Genomic DNA, 15,201 nt, shown 5'->3' with positions numbered 1-15,201 from the left:
TTAGGGCAGTGCAGGCAGGGTGCCAAGTCGAGGGGGCACAAAATCCGTAACTGAGAAGATCCATTTGGAGGTGCCAAATTTTGCCCTCGCAAAGGGCACCGTGTTACAAAAGATTACCAAAGTCCACCCCCTCGCAAAGGGCACCATGTTACAAAAGATTACCAAAGTCCATCCGCTGCTGAGAGGCAGTGACTGGCCCAAGGCCACATCCAGTGAGCTTCATGGCTGAGGGAGGATTTGAATACTCCTGATACATTCAGAATTAAGTCTTGCCTGTAGTCAATTAGATTAAGACTAAAACCCTAACAGAGCTGAAATACGTACTACTGAAAATAACAGTGTATTGCTATCCTGTTTTCTTTTGTTGTTTACTCTCATGCAGGAGTTTGAATTGTGGGCCAGAGATCTGCCCTTTTGTACCTAAGCATCACGCATACAGATACTGCAATACAAACATATATTTATTTAAAACACAGTGACCCAGCGCTCTTCAGCCAAAAAACAGCTCCCAGGGTGGCTGATGGCTATTAGTTATAAGACAGCCTCTGCTCTCAGACTTACAATCTAAAGGGCACAGAAGGAAAGGAAAAGGAGAGGAGGGAGGGATGGGGGGGTGAACCACTGGGAGGGTGGGTGGGAAAGAAGAGGCAACTCACTTGTCAATCATGGTTTTGAAGTCCAAAGCCCCCTCGATCAGCTTCGCAGCAAACCTGCAAAAACCAGAAAGCAGTGGGGAAATGGAGATGTAACACAGATTAAACAGCAGGAGTGCAAGAGCTCTTAACTTATGCAGATCCTCAGCCAGCGGCCTTATACTTAAAAACACCTGGGATCCCAGTCCAGTTTATACATTCCATAGAATCACACAATAAAACTGTCCCATTTTTCAGGTCCTGCTGGGTGGGTGTGCCAGGTGCATGTCTGAACGCAGCTGCATGATGGTCAGTCGGGATGGAGTGACACAACTCCCCACATGTAAGAGCTGTTCGACAATGGAGCAGATTCCCAAGAGAGGTGGGGGACTCTCCTTCCTTGGAGGATTTTAAGCAGGGGTTGAATGGCTATCTGTATGTTGCAGTTGAGAGCCCTGCATTGCTGGGAGTTGAACTAGATGGCCCTCAGCGTCTCTTCTAACTCTACAATTCTGTGATTCTATGTAAAAACCCAGAATGGTTCAGTTTAGATTTCTTTCTGATCAAAATGCACACACACACACCATGGTTTCCCCTCTGAATTGCTACAATGAAATAACATTTAAAGAAAAGAAAAAATCCAAGGAGCCTTATCTGAGAGGATCTACAAAAATGCAGGGCAATTATCTTAACAGATGAAACTATTACTCTTCAGCAAAAGAGACAGCTTTAAAAAGCTATCAACAGATTTACTAAGAGTCTGAATCCATTTATTTTTTATTAGAATATAAGATATAGGTACAAAAAAACAGAGAACAGGAGCCATTTTCAGTCAGGGGGCCACATTCTGCCATGGGTTACCTTCCAGGGGCCACATGCTGGGGGTGGGTGAAGCGAGAGAAGAAAGTGGGCAGTGCAACAGATGTGACTGTTTTCCCCCTAGGAGACTATGTTCTAGCCACAATAAAGTCAGAAGGCTATATCCAACGCCATATTTAGATTAGACCCACAAAAGTTGACAGAAATTAATTTGCATGTGCCTACCACAAATGAAATGTAGCTGAACCCAACCCAGAATGCATACACAACCCAGAATACACACACAAACACATCCCTTCACCCTCCATCCAGGAATAAGAGAGGCATTGTCACAGTTCCACAACACATTCCAGGTAAGCAGCTGTACTCAAGGGGAGTGTGGAGGAGAGAGTAGCAGCCTGGAGGGGGAGGTGTGGCTGAGGGGGAGTCTCAAGGGCCTGACAAAGAGATTTGGAGGGCCAAATTTGGCCTCCAGCCCAGATGTTTGCCACACCTGGTTTTAGGACTATCAACTGCCTTCACTGACGCAATCAAAAGCAGCAACATCCACAGCCACCTGGGTTACCTCAATAACCTGCTGAATTGCAACACCTGTCCTGCAGGTGGAAAGAGTTCTGAACTAGCAAAAAAATCACCACTGAACTCAGCCAGGACTTACTTACAAGCAGAAAGGCCTAAGATTGAGAGGTCAAGCTTTACTTACTTTCAAATAAACACAATATGCCATTTGGGCTAAACATCCACAGATTTTTTTTTTTTTTTAAGTATCACTGCTCCTCTCTTCATTAATTTATTTGGGATTGAGCATCAGGGTTCAGTAAGTTCTGGGGCTGAACCCTGGGGGCAGATTTACCCAGGACAGGCAACCTTAGACACTGGAGTGTCAACACAAAGAGGCAGAGGATCTTTTATTCCACTGGTCCTTGCTCTTTTCTCTGATTGGGCAGTATTTATAAACACAGCAGGAGAAAAGATGAAAGGTGAACAGAGGCTGATGGGGGAAGTGTGGGAAAGGTGATCCTGTACAAAGGTCAAGGCGTACTTACAGGGAAAGGACAACACAGATCCCTGGGGCAAAGGTGCAATTAAATATATATTCCATCCTGCTACACCCAGAGAAGCTGCCCTGTTGCATTTCATTCCAGTCTCACCTTTGGTTAATTGCTCCTGCACTTTCATGTACACCCTGAGACATTCCACCTCCGCAGACTGTGAGCTCAGGTTTCCCTTCCCCTTGACACTGAATCTGCAAAGTTAAGTCTGTGCACCCAGCCCCAAAAAGTGTGATAGTGTGTGCCAAAAATAAAAAAGGAAATGAGTGTGTGTGTGTGTGTGTGTGTGTGTGTGTGTGTGCACATGCATAGGGGAACATTGATACGGGATTGCAAAGCAGCTGGACGGGGGTGTATGTGATATTTAAAGTGCATTGTGTTATACCCGGAACTGCCTTTAAAGACAGTTCAGAAACTTCAGCTGGTGCATAATTTGGTTGCCAGGGTGCTCACCAGGGCAGGATGTTTTGAGCATATTACACCAATCCTGACCTGGCTGCACTGGCTACCAATTAGTTTTCAGGCCCAAGTGCTGGTTTTGACCTATAAAGCCTCATGTGGTTCAGGACCCCAATACCTTACAGACTATGTCTCCCCATATGTATTGACCCAGTCCTTGTAACTGTCATCTGAGACCCTTCTTTGTATGCCTCCTCCATAGGAGGCTCACCTGGCGCCATCGTTATATATCTTCAGCTGCCAGGCAAAATCTCTGCTTTTTAACTAGGCCTTTTGCTGTTAACTACCTATGGCCTTTTAGAGTGCAAGGAGTGGTTTTTAATGTATTTCCCCCACTACCCACCCATCCTGGTTTTAATGTATGTATGTGGTATATTTTTCTGGTATGTTGCTTTGAGAGGCCTGTGTTGGCAGACGCTGGAACAGAGCAACGGGACCTCACCCCATCGCAGGGATTTGAACCGCCGACCTTCTAATTGGCAAGCCCAAGAGGCTCAGTGGTTTAGACCAGTGTTTCCCAACCGGTGTTCCGCGTTGCCTGGTGTGCCGTGGGAGGGAGGCGGGCGAGTCGGGCGGCGAGAGGCGGGGCGGCGGCGGCGAGGAGAGGCCGCCCAGCGCGGGGCTCTCGCCGTCTGCCTGCCTGGCTGCCTGCGTGGTGCTGACGTCACGGGGTTGTAACGTGCCCCACATAGGCACACGCGGGGCGGTGAGCGAGCGAGCTCCCACATCCCATCGCCGCTCGCTTCGGCCAGCCTACTGGGCTGTCGCAGGCGGAAGGCCTGCGCATGCGCAAGGTTTTCGCGCCTTCGGGATTCCCTTCACGCCTTCCTCCTCCCGGGTCCTTGAGAGTGCGGGAAGCGGCAGCGCGAGACCGGCGTTGAGCCTGGTAGGTATTGCGCTTGCCAAGGCAGTCATTTGGGAAATGAAAACTTGCAAAGCAAGCAACCAGTTCAATCTGAAGTACGTGTATGCTTAATATCCTGTATCTGAAACCTGTTCTGCCCCCTCCCCCACACTTGGTGCCATTTTCATCTACACATGCAGCAGAGTAAGTTGACCCAGAATAGTACCAATTCAGATGGCAGATGGGAGAATGACAGTGCTGAATGCTTTCCCATGTAGAACAGTCCCTGCAAATAAAAACCTAGCATATTTGGAAGAGGGATGCTAGCCTAACCATTACCTTCTATGCTGTTACTATTTTTTTTTTTTTTTTTACATAAGTAAAAAGTGACCTTTCCCCATCTGGCATGGTGGTGTGCCTCGAGATTTTTTTCATGAAACAAGTGTGCCTTTGCCCAAAAAAGGTTGGGAAACACTGGTTTAGACCACAGTGCCACCCATGTCCCACCTCTGGAGTGTACCTGCTTTCCGCAGACAAGCTGATTATCCTCCATGAAGCTTCATCCTAACAACTCTCAGCATCCTGAGCAAACCAGTTTCCAGGATTCCTTGGGCGAAACTACAACAGTTTAAAGTGGTAGGATACAGCTTCAAATGTATGGTGCAGAGGGTTCTTGGTTAAAGATAGGCACAGTGTTGGCTTCCAGATTTTGAGCTGAGGCCACATTAAGGAAGAGACCTGCTGAGTAAACCACAGAATCATAGAACTGTAGAGTTCGAAGGGATCCAAAGGGTCATCTAGGTGAAGCCCTTGCAATATAGGAATCCCAGCTAAAATCACAGGTATCCCAGCCCAAAATTCTGTGTTTGCCAACCAGCATCTTTCAGGAAGCCCGAAAGCAGGGCATGAAGCCTTACTACCACCGTTACCTTTCAGTAGCTGGTATTCTGTGATAAGAGTTCACAATGAATAATTAAATCAGCATCCTATTTTCAAACACATTTTGGAACCTGAACCTCCAATGTGGTCACAATTACCTTAGCTGCCCTTGCCGATCCAGAAAATCCTGTTTGGGCAAAACTACTCCAGGACTGGAATGTACCACCACAGGCAGCCGATACTCTAGATATGCAGTTTTCAGCCACCAGTCAGAAAGCTGGGATGAGAACAGAGAAGGTATCATTAGCCCAATGCCATTTGGGAGTAGGGTGTTTCACTCAACGTGTTGTTATCAATGCATGGGTGGGAATCGTTGCTGGCTAGCCCCACCCTGCCATAGTGTGCCCCGGATGGCCAAACCCCCAGGGGTGGGGCTAGCTGGCACCGCTCCACTTCCCTTGATACCCTGTGTGAACAAGACTTTTGGAGAGGGCAAGGATCCTTATAAGCTTGAATATTGGCTACAGGCTAATCCAGTTGCAGAATGGAAAATAGAACAGGCAGGTTTTTCCACACTAGATGGACCTCGGTCCTCAACCCAGAAGCCCAGAATGTTTTGCCTGAACTGAAAAGGATAAGAATGTCTTTTCTAAATATAACACAGTTTTTATGTCTTTACTGAGTTTTTCTAGTATATAGATTGCTACTGGTGGGGGAGGGGTTCATTCCTTTTGAGTTCTACTAAAAATTTTTTATTAGTGTTCTAAGAGAACTGGCAATGTCTTTTTTTTGCCAATTCCTGACATTTTGCTTGTGTTTCACACACATGTAGACATACACAAACACACACATTATGAGAAAAAGAATATGACAGAAGGGTGGACAACTTACAGAAATTTATTAAAACAAGAGGGAGGAGAGTATAAATTAAAACAATTTAAGGAATTATCAAGGAAATTAACAGCATGGTTACAATATCATCATTTGAATGAAGTATTTAAGGAAGATAGGATACAAGGGTTTGGGGAACAAAGATCACAACTGGAGAGAGACCTATTGGAATGAAATGTAAGTGTTGTCTAAAATGTATAAAATATTATTGGAATGGGAGACAAATGACGAGGAAGTAAAATCCTCAATGATGCACTGGGCAAAAGATATCAGTCATAATATAGACATGGAAGCGTGGGAACGATTGTGGAATATGGATATAAAATTTACAGCATGTTATAGTATGAGAGAAAATGATATGAAAATGATATATCGTTGGTATCTAACTAGTGGCAGAGGAATGGGGGTGCAGTCTGCCACAGGTGTCATCACTGAGGGGTGTGTGTGACAAAATGAGTTTTTTAAAATTTTTTTTTTAAAAAATAGGGCTCACAAAACTTTTTAGGAGTGACGTGGTGACTTAGGCACCTGCAGGTTCCATGCTGCGTGGGACTTGCGTCTGCCTACAGTGGTACCTCGGGTTAAGAACTTAATTCGTTCTGGAGGTCTGTTCTTAACCTGAAACTGTTCTTAACCTGAGGTACCACTTTAGCTAATGGGGCCTCCTGCTGCCATCCTGTTCTCATCCTGAAGCAAAGTTCTTAACCCAAAGTACTATTTCTGAGTTAGTGGAGTCTGTAACCTGAAGCGTATGTAACCTGAAGCGTCTGTAACCCGAGGTACCATTGTACTGCCTCTCCCTCAGCTGCCCTACAGCTGAGGGGGAAGTGTCGGAGAGGTCCCAAGCGTCGGAGAGGCTCGCCCAGCCCCTTGGGCAGATTGCCCTGCCTCTGGCTTAAGGACACCGCCCCCGCACCAGACACCTGAGTGGCTAGCAATGCCGCTGTATCTAACACTGAGTAAACTGACAAAAATGTATAAATCTAAATCAGACAAGTGTTGGAAATGTAAAGAGAAAGAAGGTTCTTTTTAACATATGTGGTGGACTTGTAGTAAGGTTAAAGCTTACTGGGAAATGATATATAATGAATTGAAAATGATGTTTAAAGTAACCTTTGTATAAAACCCCCCCAGAAGCTTTTCTCTTGGGAATTATAGGGACAGAATTACCTAAACTGTATAGAAATTAATTTATGTATGCGACTACAGCAGCAAGAATGCTACTTGCCCCAAAATGGAAAGAAGCAGAAGTCCCAGCAAAGGAAGAATGGATACAAAAACTTATGGAATATGCAGAAATGGTGAAACTTAAGAAATCAAGATAACAAACATTTTATAAAAGAATGGAATATTGAATATTTACAGATAAATTGGCAGGATTATTGTAAACATTGGCAGGATTATTGTAATAACCTGCAGTTTCATACGAGTATATATTTAAAGTAGATAATTAAATGAGCAAATTAAATGAATTTGGATATGCAGAAGATATTAAAAAATAAATTAAAGGAACTGCAGAAAGAGGGGGAAGTCAAACCATGAAACGTTAAAATGATTGTAAAACTAATGAAATGTATAAATTTGAAAAGTATAAATAAAAACTTTTAAAAAGAGAGAATGGGTGGAGAGGAAGAACAGGGGATGATGACATATTAGGGTATAGAAGATGAAGATGTGAAGACCTGCGGGGTGGGGGAGAGAACCCAGAAAAATTGCAGGGTGGAGAAAATACTGTCCCTTTCTGCCTATTTTGCATCTCCCCTTGAAAAATGGTTTCTAGTTGTTTCCAAAGACCAGGGTGGGGAGGGGATTAAAAAATTTGTGCGTATGGAGGGTGGAGGTGATTCCCCCACCCAATTTCCCAGTTTTTTTCTGGGCTTTCACATCTTACCAGCAGAACCGGGGGGGGGGGTGCTCATTAGGTTCTAATGCAATTTGCACAACTTCATTTCAAACTGGACAAGGGTGCTGTATACCTTAACAACTCTAGCCATGGTCGGTCCCCCACCCCCATTTCCCCCTCCTTATAAGAACATAAGATAATGGATCCGGCCAGTGGCCCATCTAGTCCAGCATCCTGTTCTCTCAGTGGTGAAAAAGACGCCCCAAAGGGAAGTCCATAAGCAGGACTTGAATACAAGAGCAACACTCTCCCCACTTGTGATTCCTAACAACTTGCACTCAGAAGCATTGCTGCCTCTTTGGAGGCAGAGCATAGTTGGCATACAAATAAAATGATTGAATGTTTGATTGATTGATCATGGCTGGCAGTGATTGATAGCCTTATATTACATGAATCAGTCCAATCCTCTTTTAAAGCCTTCCAAGTTGGTAGCTTACATTGGCTCCTAGTACATTGAAAGACCTAATTGGCTCCCAGTACTGTTTCCAAGCACAATTCAAAGTGTTGGTGCTGACCTTTAAAGCCCTAAATGGCCTCGGTCCTGTATACCTGAAGGAGCGTCTCCACCCCCATCGTTCTGCCCGGACACTGAGGTCCAGCACCGAGGGCCTTCTGGCGGTTCCCTCACTGTGAGAAGTGAGGTTACAGGGAACCAGGCAGAGGGGCTTCTTGGTAGTGGCACCTGCCCCGAGGAACACCCTCCCATCAGATGTCAAGGAAATAAACAACTGACTTTTAGAAGACATCTGAAGGCAGCCTTGTTTAGGGAAGTTTTTAATGTTTGATGCTTTATTGTGTTTTAAATGTACTGTTGGAAGCCACCCAGAGTGGCTGAAGAGGCCCGGCCAGATGGGCAGGGTATAAATAAATAAATAAATTATTTATTTATTTATTTATTTATTTATTTATTTATTTATTTATTTATTTATTATTGCCATCACTGCCTCTTTTGGGAGTTCCAAAGTTTAACCTTGCACTGTGTGAATAAGAATAATCTCTTTTCTGTCCTGCATACTTCCATCATTAAACTTCACTGGATGTCACAACTTATAGTATCATGAGAACTTGTCTCTACCTACTTTCTCTGGCTAATTAAACAATCAATGGCCTTTTAAACTGTGTGTGTGTGTGTGTTTGCTTATTATGTTACTCATTTTTCTGTTTTTATATTGTAAACCACCCCTTGATCCTTGGATCAAGGGCGGTCTAGAAATTTTTAGTAATTTCAATAATAAAAACAACAACTGCCTTTCCCAGATGAAAAAGGGACCACATGGCAGCTTTAACACCTTCACACCTGCTACAGCAGTCCTGACCTCCTCCAGCCGTGACCTACCCAGTTCTCATGTTTCCGGGCTCTTCTCTCCAGTCCTTTCTGTAGCCTCTCCCCAACACCGCCTTGTTTTAGAAAATCCTGCACCAGCTCCCTGGTGTGGCTGAGTTCCTCCTCACTGATGATGGGCTGGAGCGCAGACAAGTAGCGGTCCAACGTCTGCTGGAGAGGCGGGATGGGGAGGCGTGGCAAGCTCTCCTGGTGGGCGAGGTACCGGCCTGGAAGTTTCCTCAGCGCCACCGGCCTCAGCAAACCTGATGGCTTTGCCTGAAAATCCGCAGAGAAGAAAAAAAACATATGGTCACTTACTTTTTAGCAGAAGAGGAAGCACCTGCCTCCCTCTCCAAATGCACCCATTTCACAGGCCTCACTGAGGTGGTCCACCTTTGTACTTCAAGACAGGGCTCACTAAAGAGTGGTTCACCATACTTTGTCCCTAAACAATGGGGGGTAGGAATGGTTTATTACCATCTCAGTAAATATTGCCTGACTAAACAGAGACATGATGCAACATAATCCCAAACCTTTGGCCATGAGGCATTTTCACTGGATAATTTGCCATCAGAGACCAGAGGCAGATCTTTCTGTATATGTGCAAGGAAACTGAGCAAGATCATTTCATTGAAGCCCAAGGGTGCATTCCAGTGCATGCTTATTTGGAAGCTAGTTCAACAGAATAAGTTGGGACTTGCTTCACAGTTAAGGATCAGGGAGGTTAGTTACTGGGCAAAACAGGGTTTCAGACTCTGGGAAACATGCAGTAATGCATAGCATGTGTAAGGACACCAGAAGAGCCCCGCAGCTGAATCAGGCCTCCAAAGCCCAAATAGTCCTGCCTCCTATTCTCATAGTGCCCAACCAGTAGATGGCCCTAAAGACAACAGCAACACTCTCCCCAACTGGGATTCCCAGCAAATGCTATTCAGAGGCATATGGTCTCCCACAGTGGAGATAGGACATCTTGCCCTTAGTAATGCTAAACCTCAGTTTTCTTCACATTCCTCTCTTTTATACAGTAGTGTTTAACTGTGGGCCTGAAAGGAGGTCATGTATCACTTTTAAGAGATTAGAAGTGTAGACCATTGTGACTACTCACATGTTTCAGTGGTGCTTTACAATTTAACCTATCTTTATTTATAAAAAATACGTATACAGCACAATTTCATTAGAACAAAAATCAAAGCAGTACACAATAGATATATGCACAAGAAATGTTTTTTAAAATCATAGATCACCAGTTAACTGTAACAGACTTGTCACTTTCTCTCTCTCTCTCTCTCTCTAATTTTTATTAACTTTTCTGTTTTACAATTTAAAATACTCATTCAAACATCCTTAACTATTAGGTACTAAACTTGGATCCTGGATCAATAGGCAAGTAGGATCCTAGAATGCAACAACTGATTGGCCTGCAGGAAAAGACCAATCAGGCTCCAGGAGGGAAGCAGAATCAGCCAATCAGACGGGACTCATTTGTGTAAATAATGCATATAAAAGCCTGAGGTTTGGGGGGCAATTCAATCACTGTTTTACAAGCTGCAATAAAGAGCATGAAATCACTACAGGACTCTGAGTATATTTCATTAACATATCAATGACTTCCCTTCTTCTCTTTCCATGGTTCATTTTGCATATCATAAATCTCTGCATATTTTACAAAAACTAAACCATTCAGTATTCCATTACTGCATCCATCAAAACTTATTTACACTGTTGAATTTATCTTAATGCTGCCAACGTTTTCAGGTGTACACCCCCCATATATTCAATAAACCTTTTCCAATCTTCTCTAAATGTATGCTCTTCTTGTTCTCTTATTCTGTACGTTAAGTCTGGAAGCTGCACATATTCTATTAGCTTAAGTTGCCATTCTTTAGTTGGGACCTCACTTGTTTTCCATTTTTGGGCTAACAAAACATGGGCCACAGCAGTAGCATACATAAATAACCTTTTTTGACACCTGGGAATTTCAGTCTGAATTATCCCCAACAAAAAGTACTCTGGGGTTGTTTTTAAAGGACTTTAAAACTTTTCCCCCCAATTCATTATGGATTATTGCCCAATACTTGTTTTACCCTTTTACAAGTCCACCACATATGAAGGAACGTTCCCTCAACCTCTTTGCATCTCCAGCGCTTATCTGATTCAGTCTTATACATCTTAGCAAGCCTACTTGGAGTTAAATACCATCTGTAAATCATTTCCAAGTAGTTCTCCTTCAAAGAATAACATGCTGTAAACTTCAAATAGCTTTTTCTAAGTTGTTCCCAGAGGTTAAAATCTACCGTACTTTTCGCTCTATAGGACGCACCAGACAATAGGAGGGGGAGAACAGGAAAAAAAATATTCTCCCCCTCTCTCCTCAGCGCCCCTTCAGCGAAGCGGTTGGAGAAACGGAGCCCCTTCCATTTCTCCTCCCACTTCGCTGAAGGGGCGCTGCGCAGAGAGGGAAAACTGTGCAGCGCCTCTCCAGTGAAGCGAAGCCTGGAGAGCAAGAGGGATCAGTGTGCACCGACCCCTCCCGCTCTCCAGGCTTCAGGCGGCTATCCTCAAGCCTTCTGAGCGCAGCGAGAACTCCCGCTGCTCTCCAAAGGCTTGTGGATAGCTGCCTGAAACCCCCGGAGCGCAGCGGCAGTTCGTGCTGTGATCCGGGGGCTTCAGGATTCTCCTTTTTAGCTGCGGGGCTGGGGCTGGAGCGGGGGAAGCCCGAGGTTCCCCCGACCCCTGCCCCCAGAACAGGTCGGGGAGCCGTGGTCCCTTCTCCCTCCTGGGGAAAAGCCCGCAAGAGCCGCGCGAAGCTTGTGTGCGGCTCTTGGGGGCTTTTCCTGCCTGCCTCCCCTCTGCATTCGCTCCATAGGACGCACAGACTTTCCACCTTAGTTTTTAAGAGGGAAAAGGTGTGTCCTATGGAGCGAAAAATACGGTATATTCTGCCCTATATCTATTGCCCAGTGTGTCATAGAGGCTTTGACAAGCTCGTCTTTTGTTTCCCAATCTAATAACAGATTATATGTTTCAGACAAAAGTTTTTCTTTGTTTTGTAGAAGTTCTTTTTCAAATTGTGAGCTTTGGTCTGAAGAACAATTTTTCCTGTCTACTTTAAATATTTCATATAACCGATGATATTGTAACCAATCTGTAACATGGCTCCTTACATTTTCCACTGATTTCAGTTTAGCCTCCCCTCTGTAAAGTGCAGCAATTCCTTGTAAGTTTCCTACTGTCTATCCATATTTTCTCTCTTAATTGTAACAGCCTCGATAGGAGATAGCCATAAATGTGTTTTCCTTTCCTACAGATTTTTATATTTCTCCCAAACTCTATACAGATTCCTCCTAAGAATATGAATCATAATACTTTTATAAATTTTTGCCTTCCCATACCAAAGACATGCATTGCAGCCAAATTTTAAATCATGACCTTCCAAGTCCAGAATGTCTGTATTGTCCAATGTAATCTATTATTTTAACGAACACAAACAGGCTGACTCATAATACATTAGCAGGTCTGGCAGGGCAACGCCTCCTCTTTCACAATTTTATGTTTAAGTCTTGGATTTCCCCACTTCCAGATGAATTTAGAAATATCCTTCTTCCATGCTTTGAAGCAGCCTAAATTATTTACAATTGGAATTGATTAGAATAAAAACAGCATCCTGGGCCACAAATTCATTTTGATAGCCGAGATTCTGCCAAGCAGGGAGAGCTGCATTCTTGCTTTTCTCTACGTTACGTCTGACAATATAGAAGTCTTCAACAAACATTTTAAAAATTGATGCCAAAGACACCTGCTGCATTCATTTCCTTCTAGTCAACTCAGATTTTCTATGAAGTTAAGGTTATTTTGGAGAGACTTTAGCACATTTTTCTAATCAAAAAAGCAATTTTTTAAACATTTACTATTTTATAATTATTTTAAAAGATTTTTTTTGCACCTTGCCCCATCATCTGCAATTACAAGGGTGATGTTCTTGTTTAAAAACGTATTATTAAATTTGCACCCCATGTTTCCTCCAAGGAACTCAAGCTACTCTATATGGTTCCCTCCTCCCCAATCTACGCTTTATATTCACAACATATCTGTGAGGTAGGCTACTATGAGAGGGTGTCAAACCCAGTGAGCTTCATGGCCAAGTAAGATATCTAAACCCTGATCTCCTAGGTCCTAATCTGACACCCTAACTACTGCAGCAAGAAGGACGCGGGTGGCGCTGTGGGTTAAACCACAGAGCCTAGAGCTTGCTGATCATAAGGTCGGCGGTTTGAATTCCCGCGACGGGGTGAGCTCCCGTTGCTCGGTCCCAGCTCCTGCCAACCTAGTACTGTAGTTCGAAAGCACAAAAGTGCAAGTAGATAAATAGGTACCGCTCTGGTGGGAAGGTAAACGGTGTTTCCGTGCACTGCTCTGGTTTGCCAGAAGCAGCTTAGTCATGCTGGCCACATGACCCGGAAGCTGTACGCCGGCTCCCTCAGCCAATAAAGCGAGATGAGCGCCGCAACCCCAGAGTTGTCTGTTACTGGACCTAATGGTCAGGGGTCCCTTTACCTTTACCTAACCACTTTAGCACACTGGCTTTGCATGATAATACAGGCCTACTTTACAAGATTTATTTATTTATACTATTTCATGAAATTTACGCACCGCATGATTGTAAGAAACCTCAGAGCAGTTTACAAAAAAGGTAAAACAATCACTAAGAAAAACGAACGATTCTATAATTTAAGACTTTCAAAAAGTTAACAATGGACTGAAAACGGATTAAAACACACCAACTTTCTAAACCTCTGGGTAGGTCTCGCCTAAATGTTTTTAGCAGGCGCTGAAAAGAGGACAGTGAAGGTGCCTGCCTGATATCAATTGGCAGGGAGTTCCAAAGTAGAGGCACTGCCACACTAAAAGATTGAGCTCTTACAAATGTCATGAGCATTATCACAAACATGTGTGCGACGTCCTTCAAATATTAAAAATGGGCTATATAAGCATTTTATTATTAACAACAATAATATTATATATGTGTGCGTGGCATATATGCCAGTGTGGTGTTAGAGTATCAGGACTTGGGAGACCAGGGTTCGAATCTCCACTCGACCATGAAACCCACTGGGTGACCTTGGGCCAGCCACTCACTCTCAGCCTAATCTGCCTCACAGGGTTGTAGTGGGATTTAAATGAGGACTAGAAAACGGAAACCAGGGTTCAAATCCCCCCACTCAGAGAATTGAAAACGAGCCTCTTTCTGTTTTCTATCATTCTTTGGCTAAGAATCCTCCTGTACTTTTTAAATTAGAGAAAATAGATTCTCCTCCTTGCATAACTTCGTCCCCCTCCTCACATGATCTGCCAAAGAAAACCACACATATCTTGGAGACGATGGGTGCTCTGCCAAATAAACACACCCACTTGAGAGGGAGAAATCAGGAATGTTCCTTCTCCAGAAAACAAGCAGCAAGAGTTACAGGACACGAGTTAATTCTTCCTTTCCTCCTTCCAACAGCCCTGCGCCTGGATCTTCCCCCAATCCGACCCCCAATCCACCTACCCCTGCACCCCCCCCCGCCAAAACCCCCTCTTCTTCCAGCCACAGAATCTGAGCCCTTTCCTCGCAGCTGTACCCCCCAAAGATTCAAAGACAGCAGAGAAAGTCACTTACCATGTTCCTCGCTAGGAAGGCAAGCATTGCACTATACAAGTTTGCACCACCCCTTTTTTCAGCTTAAGAGTCGAGGCTCTGCCTCGAGGCCAAAGTCCTGAGCTATTGGCCTTGGAGAGAGCAGAGGGCAGGGAGCTGCAGAGTGCAACTTCAGTACCCCAGCAAGAGGCACCCACCACCGCAGCTGCAACAAGAATTTGCAGCTGCTGTGGGGAGGAGCTAGCAAGCAGCCATCTTTGGAAAGGGCAGCAGCCCCCCCTAAACAGAAAGGGGTAAGGAAGCAGGAGAGGCTCCGCCATCTTCAGGTTGGGCACACTCCCCCCCGCCCCCCCATATTTTGGGAAACCGCTGCGTAGTGTTACATGCAAGGGAAGTTTACTATTGGTTGAATGCCGAATGCTTTCCTGGAAGTAAGCCCTAATGAATACAGCTAGACTTACATCTGAGATACACACACGTTTGGGTGTATCCAGCTGAGTTTCAGTCAGTTATTTCCCTTATTTTCAGTGGGTATACACTTGAGTACGATTTAACATCAGATGCAACACTAAATAGTGCCCCCTGTAAATTGCATAGATATTATGATGGTTTTAATTTAATCATAAATGAAAATTGATGTCTGCAGCTAAGTTCTACTCAAGAATTAACCCAATTTAGGGGGTGCATTCTACAGATATTTGATGTTATGCATGCTATATTATTATTTATTATTATTATTATTATTTATTATTATTATTAC

The 15,201-nt window shown here is 44.2% G+C and overlaps 1 protein-coding gene across 1 annotated transcript in view; it reads right to left on the bottom strand.

Annotated features, from left to right (window-relative positions):
• The window catches only part of CRAT (carnitine O-acetyltransferase), a 28,461-nt gene extending 13,698 nt beyond the window's left edge, over window positions 1-14,763 (bottom strand). The window contains exons 1-4 of the mRNA XM_083485162.1: window positions 14,463-14,763; window positions 8,816-9,079; window positions 4,844-4,962; window positions 657-710 (exon numbers count right to left, since the gene is read on the bottom strand). Of these exons, the coding sequence (XP_083341288.1) occupies window positions 657-710; window positions 4,844-4,962; window positions 8,816-9,079; window positions 14,463-14,489 (464 nt within the window). The 5' untranslated portion in view covers window positions 14,490-14,763. The remainder of the gene's footprint in view (window positions 1-656; window positions 711-4,843; window positions 4,963-8,815; window positions 9,080-14,462) is intronic.
• Between the last annotated feature and the right edge of the window lie 438 nt (window positions 14,764-15,201).

This window comes from Podarcis liolepis (genome assembly GCF_965112155.1).
Source record: "Podarcis liolepis genome assembly, chromosome: Z".
NCBI lineage: Eukaryota > Metazoa > Chordata > Lepidosauria > Squamata > Lacertidae > Podarcis > Podarcis liolepis.
Note: the sequence above shows the minus strand (reverse complement) of the source record. Positions and strands in the feature narration are given on the sequence as shown.